Source organism: Miscanthus floridulus, chromosome 18, assembly GCF_019320115.1.
Source record: "Miscanthus floridulus cultivar M001 chromosome 18, ASM1932011v1, whole genome shotgun sequence".
Taxonomy (NCBI): domain Eukaryota; kingdom Viridiplantae; phylum Streptophyta; class Magnoliopsida; order Poales; family Poaceae; genus Miscanthus; species Miscanthus floridulus.
Window position 1 is genome coordinate 27,854,342 of NC_089597.1, and position 16,772 is coordinate 27,871,113.

The 16,772-nt window shown below is 46.8% G+C and overlaps 1 protein-coding gene and 1 pseudogene across 1 annotated transcript; both read right to left on the reverse strand.

The window, feature by feature from the left end:
- Positions 1-1,425: 1,425 nt before the first annotated feature.
- On the reverse strand, positions 1,426-5,153 carry LOC136520984 (vesicle-associated membrane protein 711-like). Its single transcript, XM_066514699.1, has 5 exons — positions 4,775-5,153; positions 2,961-3,151; positions 2,545-2,708; positions 1,993-2,079; positions 1,426-1,667 (listed from the first exon to the last, which is right to left on the reverse strand). Exons 1-5 carry the CDS (start codon positions 4,992-4,994, stop codon positions 1,664-1,666), a joined length of 666 nt encoding a protein of 221 aa, XP_066370796.1. The 5' UTR covers positions 4,995-5,153; the 3' UTR covers positions 1,426-1,663.
- Positions 5,154-10,144: 4,991 nt separating this feature from the next.
- On the reverse strand, positions 10,145-16,473 carry LOC136522137 (uncharacterized; annotated as a pseudogene).
- Positions 16,474-16,772: the final 299 nt, after the last annotated feature.

The following is a 16,772-nucleotide window of genomic DNA, read 5'->3' on the forward strand; positions in this document are numbered from 1 at the left end:
CTCGTTTGCAGTCTCATCTGAAGGCTGTGGAAGCAGGAGTGGGATATCTGTTCCTCAGGTAGCTGATCTTCTCGGAACAAACACAGAGTCCAGGACAAGTTTCGTCAATGGCTTTTCAAGCGAATCTGCCGAGACTTTCGGCGCTTCTGCTTTGGGCGGTGAAGAAGCAGACCACAACGTCAACAGGTCGGAAGCCTACGCAGAGCCACCTATACTTCAGCATGATCCTGGGGAATCAATGAAACAGCTGTGGTGCTGTGACCATCACTCTGGATGCACAACCTGGAAGGACACTATTCACCGGTGTGTCTGAAATTACGCCTTGAGCTGCCCTCTGTTTGTGTTTGAGTGTTGCTACCATGCCTTTCGTTTGTTGTTAGGGTAAAATTTCTACGGTAAGCTGTAAGAACGGAGTGGTCGTGAACCTGGATTTGTTGTAGTTGTATGTAGTATACTATTTGGCCCTATGTTTGCAGTACAGACGAGTTATCCCGTAATTGCTACATGTGTGTCAGATAGGGAGAGAAAGGACTCTTGTTTCTGCGTGATTGTTGTTCTGCTGCTTGAAATATACAGTACCATACTCCTATAAGATAATCTTGGTCCCTGATGAGAAGGATAGTTGTGCTATCCGTGATCTTATGCCAATGCCCTGCTGTCGATTGGCAGCCCACGCCGTCGGTGGATGCCATGCATGGCAAGGCCATGTGCGCCGCGGCAAGCCGGCAACGTGGGTAGGCTGTTTGGAGAGGGAGCAGAGAGGGCTCGATCGCGGGCGTTAGGGGCCGGTGATCGTGGCCTCGAGATGGAGGCGGCAAGTTCGTCGAACTCGAACCTCGCGGTGGAGGGCCAGGCGGCTGGGGCCGGGAAGAAGATGGAGGCAAGCGCGTCTAAGGGGATAAGGGCGCGTTTAATTCCGAAAATTTTTGGCTTTGGCTACTGTAGCACTTTCGTTTGTATTTGGCAAAAATTGTCCAATTATGGACTATTTAGGCTTAAAAGATTCGTCTCGCCAATTACAGGTAAACTGTGCAATTAGTTATTCTTTTTATCTATATTTAATGCTTCATACATGTGCCGCAAGATTTGATGTGACGGAGAATCTTGAAAATTTTTGTTTTTTGGGTGGCATCTAAACAGGGCCTAAATCTGAAGAGGAAGAAGGCGGCGCAGGCGGCGTTGGATGTCGTGTTCGAGGTGAAGCCCACGGCCGCGGTCCTGGAGAAGAGGACGAGGAACAAGGTACGGGAGTACGAGCGGGCCCTCATTGATCAGTACAAGGACTTGGGCTACATGTGAACGACGAAATGGAGGTCATTGGTATTTATGTTTCTGAAAACGCGGCCGGCACCGCACTTATATGTTTGTTGACCCAAGGTTTTTCTCTGAAGGTGAGCGCAAGTATATACAAGTAACAAGTGGCAGTTCTTGTCAATGTGAAGCAAAAGCCTTAACATTATGCCATAATCAATGATCCAAAGATGGAGCAGAATTCTTTCCGTTCAGCCTCTGATCAGGCACAAGTGTACATGTGACTGAGGCGAAATAGATTGTGCAACATTGCAAAGTAATTTCCTACGGAGATGGACGCACTGATAGATGCAAATACTGGCATGCTGCTGTTGTGCTGGGAAGAAGTTTTCATGGCAGCTCCACGTGTATGTCATCTTGTCAAATTCAAGAATATTACATTAGCATAGCCATAATATAGTCGTAACTGAATTCATTTACAGACACAAGAATAGCCACAAATAAACACAAATTCAAGCACCGAATTCTCGTAGAGCTACAAGGCCATAGCCAAACCCACAAGAAGCAGTTTTATGTGAAGTTTACATCTTTAATTGAGTTTTCACAATCACATCATAATCTGTAGCTTTCCTCTACACAAAAAAACAAATTGCAATGGTATTGCGATAGCTGCTGCTCTCGGGGACAGGGACATACACAAACATGCACACCAAAAAGCACAATGCGCAGATCATGCCTTACCTTATGCAAGTTGGTAGGGTGAAACCATGGCACACGAACACAAGAACGACATATATTATTACCAGGAGGAGAAGTATCAATGCGGCCCTGCACAAACAGAGATATAGAATATGATTATTGCATGCGAAAAGCTCAAACAGCAGTGGAGGAAACATCATAGCATCATACCAAGAGCCTAATAATTATGGCACACCAATGATTATGGCATCCAGCTTTCACATATAATAATTATTCAAAACTGTAAAGGTTGCTGCTTGGCACGACAAAAAAAGGAGAAATAGTTCCCATGCTTGAATGTCATGGAGTACACGGCTACATGCATCCCACACTAAAAGTTAAGGATATTATTTTTCAACAAAATGGCATATTGAGTTGGGTATTAAGAAGCAAAATTAAGAATCCATGGAAAGTGAAAAAAGTCAGTACGAAGTTCATGAACCAGAAGCAAAATTAAGAGTTCGTGAGGCAAAAAGGAAGGAGAGATCAATATGCAAGAAAAAATATGATAGCGACGTGTTTTAAATTAAGTCAAGAAATCAGAATATCCCATACGTGAGTTTGACATTTCTCCACCAAGTAGTGTTTCTGAACCGCCGAGCTTGTCTTTTGAATCGAACTGTATTTCCTTGCATATTTGCAGTCTTGTCAACCAGCAGTTCCAAACGATCACCTCTTTCAAGGACCTTATCAATGTTATCAATCATAACACTACGAACCTGCGAGAAAATAGTGAATAGGTAAATCCTTTTGTATTGTGAGACTCTTTCATGGCAATGTGCAAGACCAATGGGATTTTTTTTTATGGTTTGGTTTAAACAAGTATATGGAAATTGGAAAGAAGCAGTTCCACAAAGGTTTATAAGATCAGAGATCACAGCATACATTCAATGCTAGTTTTCAGAATATATATTTTCTTCGATATAGAATAGCCTTCATATATGAAACAACTGAAAAAATGGGTGCATTACCTGATTGATTTCACCTCTCATGCGGTTTATTCTATCTGCATTAGGGTCATTTGAATAGTAGTCCATTTGTTGGCTCAGGACCCTTGAGAATTCATCATTCATTGCATATGCAAGAGCTGTCAGTGCAGCCCGGCCATATGTCTTGACAAATCTCCCATGAATATCTTCCAAAAATGCAAAGGGGATCCGTCCTGTGGCAAAAAAAAGGATAAAACACTGATAAGCTCATGGCTAAGCATTTCACAACAGACGTATTTGCAGGCAATGACAATACGAAATTCGTGCCATAAAATTCTAGTTGATAATGTGAAAGATGTGCTAGTAGTCAAAACAGTCACCGTATGCATTGTACCGCAAAGCTTAAAGTCAGCAGGATAAGGCCCTGTTTGGTTCCGCTCATTCTCGCGTTCGCGACCGAGATGAGCCGAAAATCTCGCCAAACGGGTTGCGTCGCGCTCGCGACCAGCCATCGCGCGTCCGCTTATACGCGGAAAATAGCCTACGGCCAAAAAGCGAGCCAAGGCGTGCGATTTGGAGAACGCGGGTTCGCGTTCGCTCACTCCCTCCATCCCTGGCGCCGCCTCCCTCCCCGGCACGGCCACCATCTCTGGCGCGGCCTCCCTCCCCGGCGCGGCCACCATCTCCGGCGCGGCTTCCCTCCCCGGCGCGGTCTCCATCCCCGGCGCCGCCTCCCTCCCCGGCGCCGCTGCATCCGTCAGCGCCTCCCTCCGGTCTGGCGCGGCCTGCCTCCCCGGCGCGGCCACCATCTCCGGCGCGGCTTCCCTCCCCGGCGCGGTCTCCATCCCCGGCGCCACCTCCCTCCCCGGCACCGCTCCATCCGTCAGCGCCTCCCTCCGGTCTGGCTCCCGCCTCCACAACCGTCATCGCCTCCCTCTAGCCCGGCCCTGGACCAGATCCGCCGGCGAGGAGCAGGTCCCTGCTGGATCTGGCCTCTGGCTGGCGGCCTCCTCGACCGGGTCACTCCCTCACCGCCGGCTCTCCCCCTACCGCCGGCTCCCTCCGAGCTCATGCATCGATTGAAGAAGAAGGACCAGGATGCAAATAGAAACTCTTATTTGGATCCAGTTGCAAGGCTATAGACTCACAGAAACAGTAGTAAATAGTACTACGAAGTTTGAGAAAAGTTTAGGGTTTCCAGCGTAAAATGTCATACCCGAAATAATCAGGACAGCCAAACGCCCCGCTTATTTACACAACAAATTTTCTACATCGTAGCTTATTATATAATTCTGCTCAACTTATAAGCGAGACTCCCGTAAGCTGAACCAAACAGGACCTAAGATGATACTCGGACACAACGATTGGACCAATTTTGCTCCTACTAAGAACCAGCACTCCAGCAGACAGTGTTATGGGTTGAGAATTAGTAGACAGATTGTTAAGTGCAGCAATGAGCAAGTTTGATCCCGAAGTCAACAGCTACAAAACCGGAGCTGCCAACACATAACTCCAAAAACGAGCTCAACCTATGCCCCCAGCCCATCAACCCTTAGACGCCATTTGGCAGGCTACACTGGAATCCAATCGCGAACTCGTCAGTTTGTCCTGATCTACCAATCCCCTAAGGTCAGCTTTCAGACTGCTAGTCAGTAGTAACAGACCAGATGGACGCGTGACGACAAAACCCAGAATCAGGCCCGGATCTTCGCTATTCCGGCGGCCTATGGAGCCGGACCACGTAATGAACCCCGGGGGCATCCTAATCGAGCTCGGAACCCCCCGTGCGAGTGCGATCGTACCGGGAAGGAAGGGTGGGGAGAGGACGGGACGGGCAGGAGCAGCAAAGCGCTTACTTCCGGCGGCGTCGTCGGCCATGCAGAGCGCGGTGATGCCGTCGGTGCGCTTGGCGTGGAAGACGTAGCGATCCTGCGTGTAGGAGACGTGGCTATCGGCGCCGCCGTCGGGGAGGCGCTCGAGGACCTGGCGCGCGATGGCGCCCGCGTTGGTGGCCGCCGCGCTGTGCTCCGCCAGCACCACCGTGCCGCGCGCCACCAGCGCGTACAGGATCGCCATCTCCCTCCCCTGTTCCCTCCGAGCCGGGTCCTCTCCTCCCCCGGTGGCGTCCTCGGCCGTGTGGACTCGGGGGAGGACGGAGGAGGGAGAAAACTTCAGAAAAGGGGAGAGAGGGGGCGGACAGGTTGGGCTCGGCTGGGCCGAGATGGAGACGGAGGACACGCCGAGCTGCCTCTGCCTGCAGCCTGCCTATTGGGTGCGGAGTGGGGACGGGGACGGGAGGCTTGTCTTGTTTAATTGGCGGTGGGGCCTGGCCGGCGCGTGCATCTACAGCTGAGCAGAGCCGTTTTCCAGCCAGCCGAAAATTGAAAGAAAGTCATCAGCCTGTTCGGTTGGCTGGGCTCGATCGTGGATTATTTACTGCTGATTGGTTCGGCTGGTTTGGTGTGAAAGAAAAATATTGTTCCAGTTTATAATCCACGATTATATACGATCGTTTACAGCCTGCCGAACAAGAATTGAAAGAAAGGAGCAAGCCACTAAAAGGTAATGTTAATTGAGGTGGTCTGTTTTGATTTAGGAATAAAACGCGGTGAGACAATCCCAAAATTGAATGTGGGTGAACGATTTTGCTCAGCTATGATCTCACCCGCCCCGCCCATGGGCTATGTGGTGGAGTCTATGTTCATTTAATCATCCGCTTAGTTGTTTAGCCTAAATCCTTCTCAAAAAAGCTGTTTAGCCTAAATAGTAGGTAACCGTTTTTTTTTTCTAATCGACGAGTTCCCCATTTTCATCAACAAGTAACGTAAGAGATGTTCAGACTACAAAAGACACAGACAGACCATCCTACTTGCTCTGGTTAGATCTCTTCCTTCCTAGCCAAACTGCTTCAATCTAGCTGACAGAAAGAGGGGAGCAGCCATAAGCCAAGTCTAAACCAGAACAACCTGATAATTCATCCAACTGGACCTTACAAAACAACCAGAGTGAACTACGCATGAAGAAGCAAAATGGGCAAAAAGTGCCCCGGCCTGACATGTCTTCCTTTTCAGATTAGGTAATGGGTCTTGCTCATCACCCTCCTGACGATCAACATCCTGGATCTGCCCCAGTGTGTTGCATGTCGCCTTCTTGCTGATGAGCTTCGTTGCGATTTTGAGCATGATGTTCACACCTTCACCAGCATCTCCTTGTCTCCCTCCCCATATAGGCGCATGCCCAATATCGCATGAGAGAGCAAGCATAGCACACAATTTCAACAGAATTGTTCACAATCTTTCCTTCGAAGCATATATCGTTTCTCGTTTTCCAAACTGCCCAACATGCAACAACAATACCAAAAGTATAACTTTTGTCCATTCGAGAGCCATTTCTCACCACATCTAGCTTTGTTGTAGTGTTTTGGGTACATTCTGAGCCCCAATACAATGAGCAACCGTGGCCCAAACAACTTTAGCAGCACTGCAACTAAACAGCAAGTGAGGCATCATTTCATTTTGATCACAGAAATGACATTCAGGGCTACCACCCCATTTTCTTTTGACATGTTGTCTTTGTTAAGATGACATTGTTTTCCACCATCCATAAGAAAACTTTAATTTTAACTGGAATTTTACCTTTCCATATTTTTTGTGACATGGACCTGCATCATTAGTTGTCATAGCATTGTAAATAGACTTTACTGAAAACTAACCACTCTTTCCAAACTTCCATAAGACTGTCTTCCTCCTTCAATTTGATACTTCAGGGTTCCAAACATATCTTATCCTATATATTTCTCATGTCATCAATCGGCCACCTACTAAATGTGATTTGTTGCATCCCATTTTTAGCTTGAAAAACAGAAATGTCCTTATGCTCACACATTTTAAATAGATCAGGGAACATATGGCATAGGAGCTTGTCATATAACCAATCATCTTTCTAAAAAAGAGTTTTCTTTCTATTCTTAATTGAACTTGATCTACCTTGCATATAAACTAGCCATTGCTGCCCGCGCTTCGCTGCGGGTGATGTGCTTGGTATATAAATTTTAAGAAATATAGCTTATATGTCTAATATGTTTTGTCATCGTGTTGGTACGGAAGGTTGGTCTCAATATTGTAAACGAACATAGAGGTTGGTTGTCACTACATGGTGCCTATTCTAGGCCAGCAAATAAATGACATGTTAGTGGAAAGAAGTATTTGATGGAGTTGGACTCAAGCAACTAACACACTTAGATTTAAAGTACAACATTGGATAGGATTACATTATAGGTGAAAATAGGGAAAACTACAACACAGTGAATTAGGATCCACTCCCCTTAGGCGAAACTACAACACGCATTCAATAACTACGGATGACAATAACGACAAGAGTACAATACAAGAGGACAGCGACGAAAAACACCACTACTACGGGTACAGCATTCCAAGGCAACTAATCTACCTTGGAACCACGCATCTTTATGCCTTTGCTCGGTGGATTCTTCTACCGCCCTGGCTATGGATCTGCGTCTTCTCGTGCCAATGGCTGAGTGAGAGGAACCAAGGGTTCTGCTTCTAACACTTCCGAAGGTGGAGGTGCTGGCGGTTCTACATCACCGGTTCTCCTTCTTTCAGGCGGGTGGATAGGGACCCCCTCCAAGATCGGGGCATCCTGCCTTTCATCAACCAGCGTCCTCCGCTTGGCCCTAGTGAACAGATAGGCCTCACCCAGCTGATGAACATGACGATCTTCGGCCTCCTTCAGAGCTTCTGACATGACAGTCTCCCGGCTCTCAGCAGCTGCAGCACTGGCATGTGCTTCGGCGAGCTGCACCTGGAGCATCCGAATGAAGATCTCGGCTTCTTCGGCGCGCTGGAGGCACGCCCTCAGCTCCAAGGCTTGCCGGTCATACTGCTCATCCAGAGCAAGCAGGTACGTGGTCAAGTGCACCATGGTAGGACTATCTTCTTGCACATCCTGCCCTTGCAAAGCCTCCATGCGAGCCATCCATGGCCGCCGATTCCTATCCAAGGGTGGAAAGAACTTCATGGGGGTACGGGCAATCGGCTCTTCATAGAGCTGGCAAAGGTACCGCAAGGCTTTGCGGGCCACAACCTGGTAGGTGTCAGTGAAGGTAAACCCGGTTGCGGTCACACTCCAAGCTTCGGTGATGTCGGGGAACTCTTTACTCTTCCCAATGTAGATGGTAACCTCACACCGATCGGTGCCATACTTTTGATACTCACGGCCCTCATACTCAGGACGATCTTTGACTCCGAGCTTTTGTAGGGTGGCATGCAGGATTCTAGGAAAACCCTCAACGTTCAGGCAGTAAGTGCTAACGCAGGCTCCTGTCATTTCTGGTGGTGGCTACAAAGAAGGCCTAAGCACAAAGCTTGCTCAAAGGGAAAACCTATGCGAGGTAAAGTGCGACGAGTGGTGGTACCAATGGCTAAGCCAGGCTCTGCTTATAAAGGCGGAGCGGTCTGTGGTCCTGGCGCGGTTCACTAGGGTTCTTGCGCGGGCTCACTACGAACGAATCGACCAAATTCCGCGCGTTCGAGGCGAGTGACGTGCGGTGCCATTACTGAGTAGTACGACTACAGGGCAAGGGTCCGACAAGAGCGCAGAAAAGGGATACGAGGAGACGTGGGTCAATATTGACGTGACTCATGGGAGAACAGGGAGCACAAAGCCATAGTGCAGACCTAACTCTGTAACAAGCACGAGTAGGCCATGCACACTGCGACACGCGTGACACCTATGAATGGCGTATCTGCCAGCAATACGGCCCAATAATGCACAAACAGGCTATGCATGAATGCACGTCCTATGCGTTTGAGGTGAGCAATGTCTGAGGCCATTAATGACTAATACGGCTGCAAGCCAAGGTTGCGACAAGAGCCCAAAAAAGAGTGCCAATGGCTAAGGCAGGCTCTGCTTATAAAGGCGGAGCGGTCTGTGGTCCTGGCGCGGTTCATCAGGTTTCTTGCGTGGGATCACTACGAACTAATCGACCAAATTCCGCGCATTCGAGGCGAGTGACGTGCGGTGCCATTATTGAGTAGTATGACTGCAAGGCAAGGGTCCGACAAGAGCGAAGAAAAGGGGTACGAGGAGACGTGGGTCACTACTGAAGTGACTCACGAGCGAACACGGAGAACAAAGCCACAGTGCAGACCTAACTGTGTAACAAGCACGAGTAGGCCATGCACACTACGACACGCGTGACACCTATGGATGCTGTATCTACCAACAATACGGCACAATAATGCACAAACAGGCTATGCATTAATGCACGTCCTATGCGTTCGAGGTGAGCGATGTCCGAGACCATTAAGGACTAATATGGCTGTAAGCCAAGGTTCCGACAAGAGCCCAAAAAAGAGTGCGGGGAGACTTGGGTCATGATAGGCGTAACCGCAGGCGATGCAAAGCACAAAGCCACAAGGAACGAGAGCCTCTGCAAGTATGGATGTAGATGCAATTATGATAGCTGTAGTAATGGCGACCAACCCCAACCACCGACCATCTCGGGAGCAACGTGCACATGCATGGATGCATGTGTAAGTACAAATGGTCCTGCATGGTCGGTGAATCATTTTTATCTGATGGTAAGGAAGAGAGGCACTAAATGTGTCCACCAACCCCAACCACTGCTGCCCGCGCTTCGCTGCGGGTGATGTGCTTGTTGTAGGAGATTTGAAGTGTTTCAAGTAGAGAGAGAGTACAACCAAGTGGCAAATGCCTTAACCTCTTCAGCGAGACGCTGTAAAAAGTGGAAAGGAGAAGCGCCTACGTGTGCTCTGTCTTGTAATTTGCGATGGCCACTGTTAAGGAGAAGGCCAGACGATTTCCACCACTAAAAATCATAAAGAAACTGCGTAAACAGCCAAGACTCGACAAAAATCGCTGGAATGGTCGGGTGGTAGAACCAGAGGGTTCCTGGTTACGTTAGCAGTCTATCACGGAACAGACTCTAAGCCCAACTAAAAAATGGTTACGTTAGCAGTCTATCACTGCAACAGCATCATGAGCGACTTGCTCTACCGCAGGGGCTTCGCGTCCCCAGCGCAGGTAGAATTCCCGTGAAAATCGAGATTCAGCTTACATGGGTGTTCCCATTTCAACAGTATGTCCAAACAGACTTCGTGGTTACGCAAAAGTCAAACACTGAACACGGTAGTAACAATGTAGTAACAATAGTAAAACAATTAATCAATAGTATAAAGAAAAGGTTCCATACAAAAAGGTTATCACATCGACGTTGTTCATATACAGCCTCCAGGGAAATTTTCTGTTACAAGTAGCGTATCCGCAAAATCCCTATTGAATTATATGCCTACCAAAATGTATGCTGCTCTGTCACTCCCACGGCCACTATGGCCGGCCACCGGCCTCATCCCAAAAATGAAAGGAAAAAATGGAGAACATGTTGGTACTTCTTTCTTTCTTTTGGCTTTACGGTGTACAATAGTTTATTCAACTCACAATGCTACATGAAATCTACTGCTCACACGGCAAAAAAGCTGTCTTCCTATCCTACCTGCAGAACAGAAAGAACCGGTGTTCATTTGCTTGTGAGAGAGACAAATATTCCAGGAAACTTGTCTCGCTTAGTACATTGCTCATAGAAATATAGAACGCATGTGGAAATCAAAATCTTATATTTTAGCCCACAGCTGCCAACCTATGTCGAGCTAATAGGTACAGCTAACCAGATTATTTTCATCTTCAAGCATATATCCAAAACAATGTGAGCCTATGGATCAGCATTTGGGGCCTCTACCATCAATTTGCAACAATCTGTTTTCTTAAAGTGGTATAGAAAATGAACTGTCACAGTCAAATATCCACCAAAAAATCACGATTTAGCTTGTGTAAAATATCTATAATCATACACCTTACTGAATTGGCAAACTACGTGCATATAGCTATTTACCATGTCAAACTGTTAACTGGGCAACACAGTAGAAATATGGCTACAAGAATCTATGTATACCTCAAGAAACTAGTTCATGTAGGCAAGAGCGTTTTCCTCTCATCAGTTCCAATCCGATGGCTCGCCTGAAATGAAAGCTGAAGTAGATGTAGCCTCTAAAATGACACATCTATTCTAAAATGGAAAATAAGATACTCACATCATCAGCGGCACCAGCGGTCATATTTACAAAAGAAGATTCAGATGACCTGTGGAAAATATGCACCACATGAGGCCACATGTCAAAAGAAACTTAATAAACAGCTTGCTATTTCTACAACAACATTAACAGGCATCCCAAAGCACATGCCAAAGCTATAAAAGTCTAGACGGAGATCATGGACACAGTGCAAAACAGCACTTCTTCAAAGGGCAATGCCAAGTGAAACCTAAATCAAGTATTGGAGTAATTTGTTAATACCATTTGAAGCGAGATAAAAACTTACCGGTGAATTTGGGTATCTTCCAACTCTATTAAGTCAGCTGGTTTGTCATCTTTGACTTTAGCAAGTGGAGAAAAGAACTAAGGAGAAATGACAGAAAGATACATGAAATACAACAATGGTTGTTCAACAAAAAAAAGTAATAAAAAAGGCCAGTTTACCTGGTGCATTGAAATAAACACCACTGATATGCCCAGGAGAAAATTAATGGTCAAGGTATGCCCCAAGAATGCAGCAGAAGCTAGGACAGTAAATATTGTGGCAACAGTTGATGAATACTTCTTTAAAATTGTGGCTGCAGTGTATTTCAGTTAGACAATAGATGTGATAACTGCAATAATAATAAAGAGCAAATGTCAAAAACCATTACCTGCATACTTAAGGAATAACGAAGATAGAATGGCTTGTGCAGCATTGTTACATATGAGAAACATTGTGGCCCTTGAATGTCCTCGAAGAATATTAAAACTTTCTGGCCCTGCAAAAAGACAGGACAATGTAATCATCATAAACATAAGGCAGACAACATACCTATCGTGTTTGCCTCAGGAAAAGGGACATTCACATCCCACCCCGGCCCCCCTACTAAGCATTAGTAAATACTTTAAATTCTAATAATGTTCTACACAAAATCAGTAAGCTTTTATGAGCTATGCAGTTCGTTATGCATATCCTTTTTGTTGGTACAACTTATTAACACCACCATACAAAATTATTTTTCTCATTGCCATCCAGAATGTGGTGGACAGATAAATACAGCTAGTGGCCTAGTGCACTAGAAATGCAGCTGCCATCATCTATCAAGCCCTGGCAGTTGATGTAGGCCGACCCTTGACAAATACCAGTTCAGTGACTGCCTCACTATCAAGCCCTGGCAACTAAACGCAAGATTTTGGATGTATGATTTTTGGTTCCAGCTCAGTTGAATTATTAACGGCCAAATGAACACGATAAGAAATCTGTCATTTGGTGTTGCTACTTACCACATCCAAGATTGTATCTGCTTCACCTTTCACCCCACCAAAGGTGAATATTGAGCCACCGAGCACAGCTGAAGAATGATATCCTCTGGTGTAGTTCATGGGTTCAACCATCATCCATGACGGCATCCTTGGCTCGCACACCTCAACAGTAGCCACCATTGCTTTAGGCCAGTGTCGTATCCACCAATCGAGAATCTGGAAGAAAATACAAAGGCAAATTACGTCAACAAAGGATAGTATACACCCTGATGCCCCCCCCCCCTCATTTGCTGGGCATGCGTTATATATATAGCATTTTTTTCAGAAGGCACATCCTACATATCTTCAGTTCATTGTTTCAACATAAAAAGAAAGAGTTACATGACTTACATCTTCTCATCAAGCATTGTAAGTGTATGACAGCCCCTTCCTGCACTCATCCTTGGTAGCATTTTCCAGTTAGGCTCCCGAGGATCAAGTCTTTCAGTAGTGCTGCCAATACACATCGCAAAGTTAGCAGAATAGTTTTCTTGTTGCTCCTCTCACTTCAAATACCACTGCCATTATAGCAACAGAGAATATGCTAATGAACATTTATGAAATAATTCAGTTTATTTAGATTTGCACTAAACCATAGGCCAGCGCATGAGGTTTAACTAACTGTTTTGAGATGTCTGGAGGTTTTATGAGCTGTTGTATTGCCACCAGATCAAAACCAAACCAATCAAGTACTAAGTACAGGCAGGAAAGCACATCACCTCAGATATTCAACACCATTGAAGCCACCAACAGCATAAATCACACCATTTAGTGCCACACCAGCTAGAGTTAAGCGCTGAAGAACAGTGTGACAAAGACAGTCAAGCTAGAGAGTTTATCATATTATGTGGAGATTTGTATCAGAAGCAAATATTTTTCCAAAAAGGCCGGTACATCAAATTAAAATGGAACCAGGAACTGTTTTTCTTCACTGTAGAAGTACACAGTTTTCATGAGTAAATGGTTATTATTTCCCAAGCTATTTGTGTCTTAGGCAGATTTATGCATGTTCCACCAAGTGTAAGGGCTTCAGTAATGTATGAGAAAAAAAGTTTTCACATTCTAGAACAAATGAACGGTAGAAACTGATACCTTTTCCAGCATAGGCTGATTTTTTATCCACTTACCATGAGTAGGATCAAACATCTCAACATCAGAGAAACACTCAGTTCCATCTCCACCACCAAATGCATAGATTCTCCCATTGACACTAACCCCAGCAAGGCTCCACCTGTCACGAGTCAACGATGGGCATGTGGACCAATCACCACGGCTTCGGTCATAACAGTAAACTTCATCCAAAAGATAAATGCAGAATCAGGACAGAGATTGAAATACAAGAGCTCAAGAGGGAACTAAACTTAGAAGCCAAGTAGCAACCTGTATCAAACCAGCAAACACCATCACCACCACCGAGAACAAATATCTTGCCCTCTAGTGCAACAGTTGAGGTATATGACTTGCCAACAGCCATTGGTTTGAGGGGTGTTACTACGTCCAATGAAGGGGAAAAAGAGTCTAGTGATGGCACAAATGAGAAGCCATCAAAACCACCAACTAGATAAATGACATCTTCTGAACCCAAGCATTGTTCTACAAACTGGTTAAGCGAATCGTCTAGGGTCAAAGGATCTATTTTAGAATTCAATGTTTTAACTGTTCCCTTTAGTACAACAATTCTTTTTAGTAATCTCTCATTCACCCCTTGTAAATGTTTGACTTCTTTGTTGGACCAAGCCTGCATTTTGAACATAAATTAGGTTTAACCACCAAAACTTTTTGCCAACAAATGAGACGTTTTTCCATACTTTGGGCTTGCATCCTTTTTCTCTACTTCCATATTGAAAGAGTGAGGTTGAACAATCGATCATAGAGGATCCTAGCTGAAAGCTTGATTAGAAACTAAGCAGATGCGAGACTGATTTAGAAGCATAATGGAAAAATCTTTTCATTTCATCCTGCCTTGCTTCTTCCATGTCTTTAGGTAGCCATGAACCAAAGACACTACAAGCTTCTTATGGATTCTCCCTGTTAGTGCCGCATAACAAATTTAGCCACTCTAGAGTGCAAAATTTAGCTATTCCAATCCTACACGCATGTAGTCTACTATCATCAGTATAATAATATAATAATATACAAAAAATTACTCAACATAATGTCACCTGCTTTATTATCCTGGTTCCTACATTGCCATGCTAAGTTATCAACACATCTATTCAAAGTGCAATTTCTGGTTTAATTTTTTGCATATAACATTCCCACAAATTTAAGATTGCATGGTTCGGTATAACAGATGCAAGGCTTCTCATGAGGTTATAGCATAAAGAAGAGACCTGCTTCTTCTCCATCACCTCTATTCGTCTAGATAACTACAGCAATCATCTGCAACTAGAATTAGTGTGAGAAACAACGAGGACACGAATTGACCAACAGAGGAAAAAAAACACAAAACAAGGCTCATAGATCCGCTGCCACAAACAGAAGGTCCATCGACGCACACACAGCCAGCATCGAGGATACAGAGGACCCCAAATCAGATGGAAAAACAAATCAATACTCCACCTGATCTAGAACCAAGAGGAGAGAAAAAGAACATTCCCGTCAGGAGAGGAGAAAAGTGAAAGGGTCCAGACCTTCTTGGAGCTTGCGACTCCTCAGCACTGACCCTTGGATCCAGCCCACTCTGCCTTGCCCTGGTAGGAGGCAAGGCTGTGCGAGGCGGCGCCACAACAGTGGAGGATGGCGTCGAGTAGGTGCGGGCAGCCGACGCGGATAGCACGGTGGCAAGCCTCGGCAGGTCGGAGCGGACGAGAGCTGTAGCTGCGGCGACGCAACGCAATGCTGCACCGGGCACTGGTGCTGCTGCTAGTGGTGGTGGAACGCCTCCCCCTGCAGCGCACAGACACCTGGGGGCGTGGTCTGGCTCTCCACGCCATGCTCGACCTCCATGGATGTGCCGGCGCCGTAATGATTAATAGGGTAGCAAGGAATCAAACAATTAAAAAAATTTCCCCACCTTCTAGAACAGATCCTCCACCTCCCTCTCCCGGATGTCGCCGGGGAGGTTGCCGACGTAGATCGTGCGGCTCCAGTGCCTGCTCATCCTTCACCGTTGACCTACCAACAAAGCAAGAAGGGAAGAATTAATCAGCAAATCAGCCCCCGACGCGTCCGCGTCCGTATCCGCATCTACGCAACACGACACGACCCCCCACAAGAAAACAAATCTAGAAGGCAGCGGGGCACGAACCACCCGAGGAACGATGAGGAAAGGAGATTCGTACCTGAACAGCTGTGGCTAGAGGGAGATAGAGGTCGAGGCTAGGGTTCCGCTGTTGCGACTCTCGGCCCTTCCACTGCAGAACGCGAGGCCGTCGCTGCCAGCCAGCCTGCCGCAGTCACATCAAAGAAAATCAAATCACTGAAGCACAGGTATTGTGAAGATGCAGAGAAGAACAACGAGGACGGTGGTGTGATACCTGACCTGGGCGAGTTCAAACCTAGCTGCCAGCGATGACCTCACCGGCACCGGCACCGGATCTGGTGGGTAGATCGACGGATATGGGCACGGAGTCACCGGAGCAGCGCCGGGGGAGAGCAGGGGCTCGGACGCCGCGACGGCCACCGGCGTTGGACGGCGCACCATGGCGCCGTGCCGGGGGGACGCCGCTGCGCCGCACACAGGGTGCGGGGAGCCTCGGCGGTCGCGACGAGGAGCGAGGGAGAGGTGGAGCAAGCGCTGGAGAGGGCGCACCGCCGGTGCAGGCGATGGGGAGGGGCGGCGCTGTGAGAGGCGGAGCAGCGGCGTAGGGGAAGGAAGAGGGCAGGGCGACAGCCACGGAGGAGACGACGGGACGCCGATTGGAGGGGACGAGATTTTTTTTCTGCGGACAGCCGGTTATCCCGTGAAGAAGCAAGTGAAGTAAGCAAGCAAGTGAGTGTCGGCAACTTTTGCATGCATGCAAGGAAGGGCCCAGTGAACTTTTGCATGCATGCAAGGAAGGGCCCAGCGACATGCGAGGATGCGTGCCGACCACCCGCACCGATGTCGAGAATCTCTCGTCCTCTGCTACCGTCCATCCTCGTCTATCTCATCTGAGCCGTGGAATTTCGATCTAACGCACAAAATTAAAAGAACTGACGTGGACAGCCTAGAAGGCCGCCGATTCGGCGTGCCTTCATATCTTTAATGTTTCTAATTTTCAAAAGGTCTAAGCAAACAGGTAAATCATTTTGTCTGTGTTTCATAGTACAAATTGATTCTCCCTGGAGGTATTTGAATTGAATATAATGTCTTGCCTTATGGCCTTTTTCCTTCTCCAACTTCCACCACCATTTACATAAAAGATTCATATTCATTTTTCTAATATCTTGATACCCCTCCCCTAGTCCCCCTCCTTGCTTTTACATATCTTAGTTCATTTGATTAAGTGATATTTCT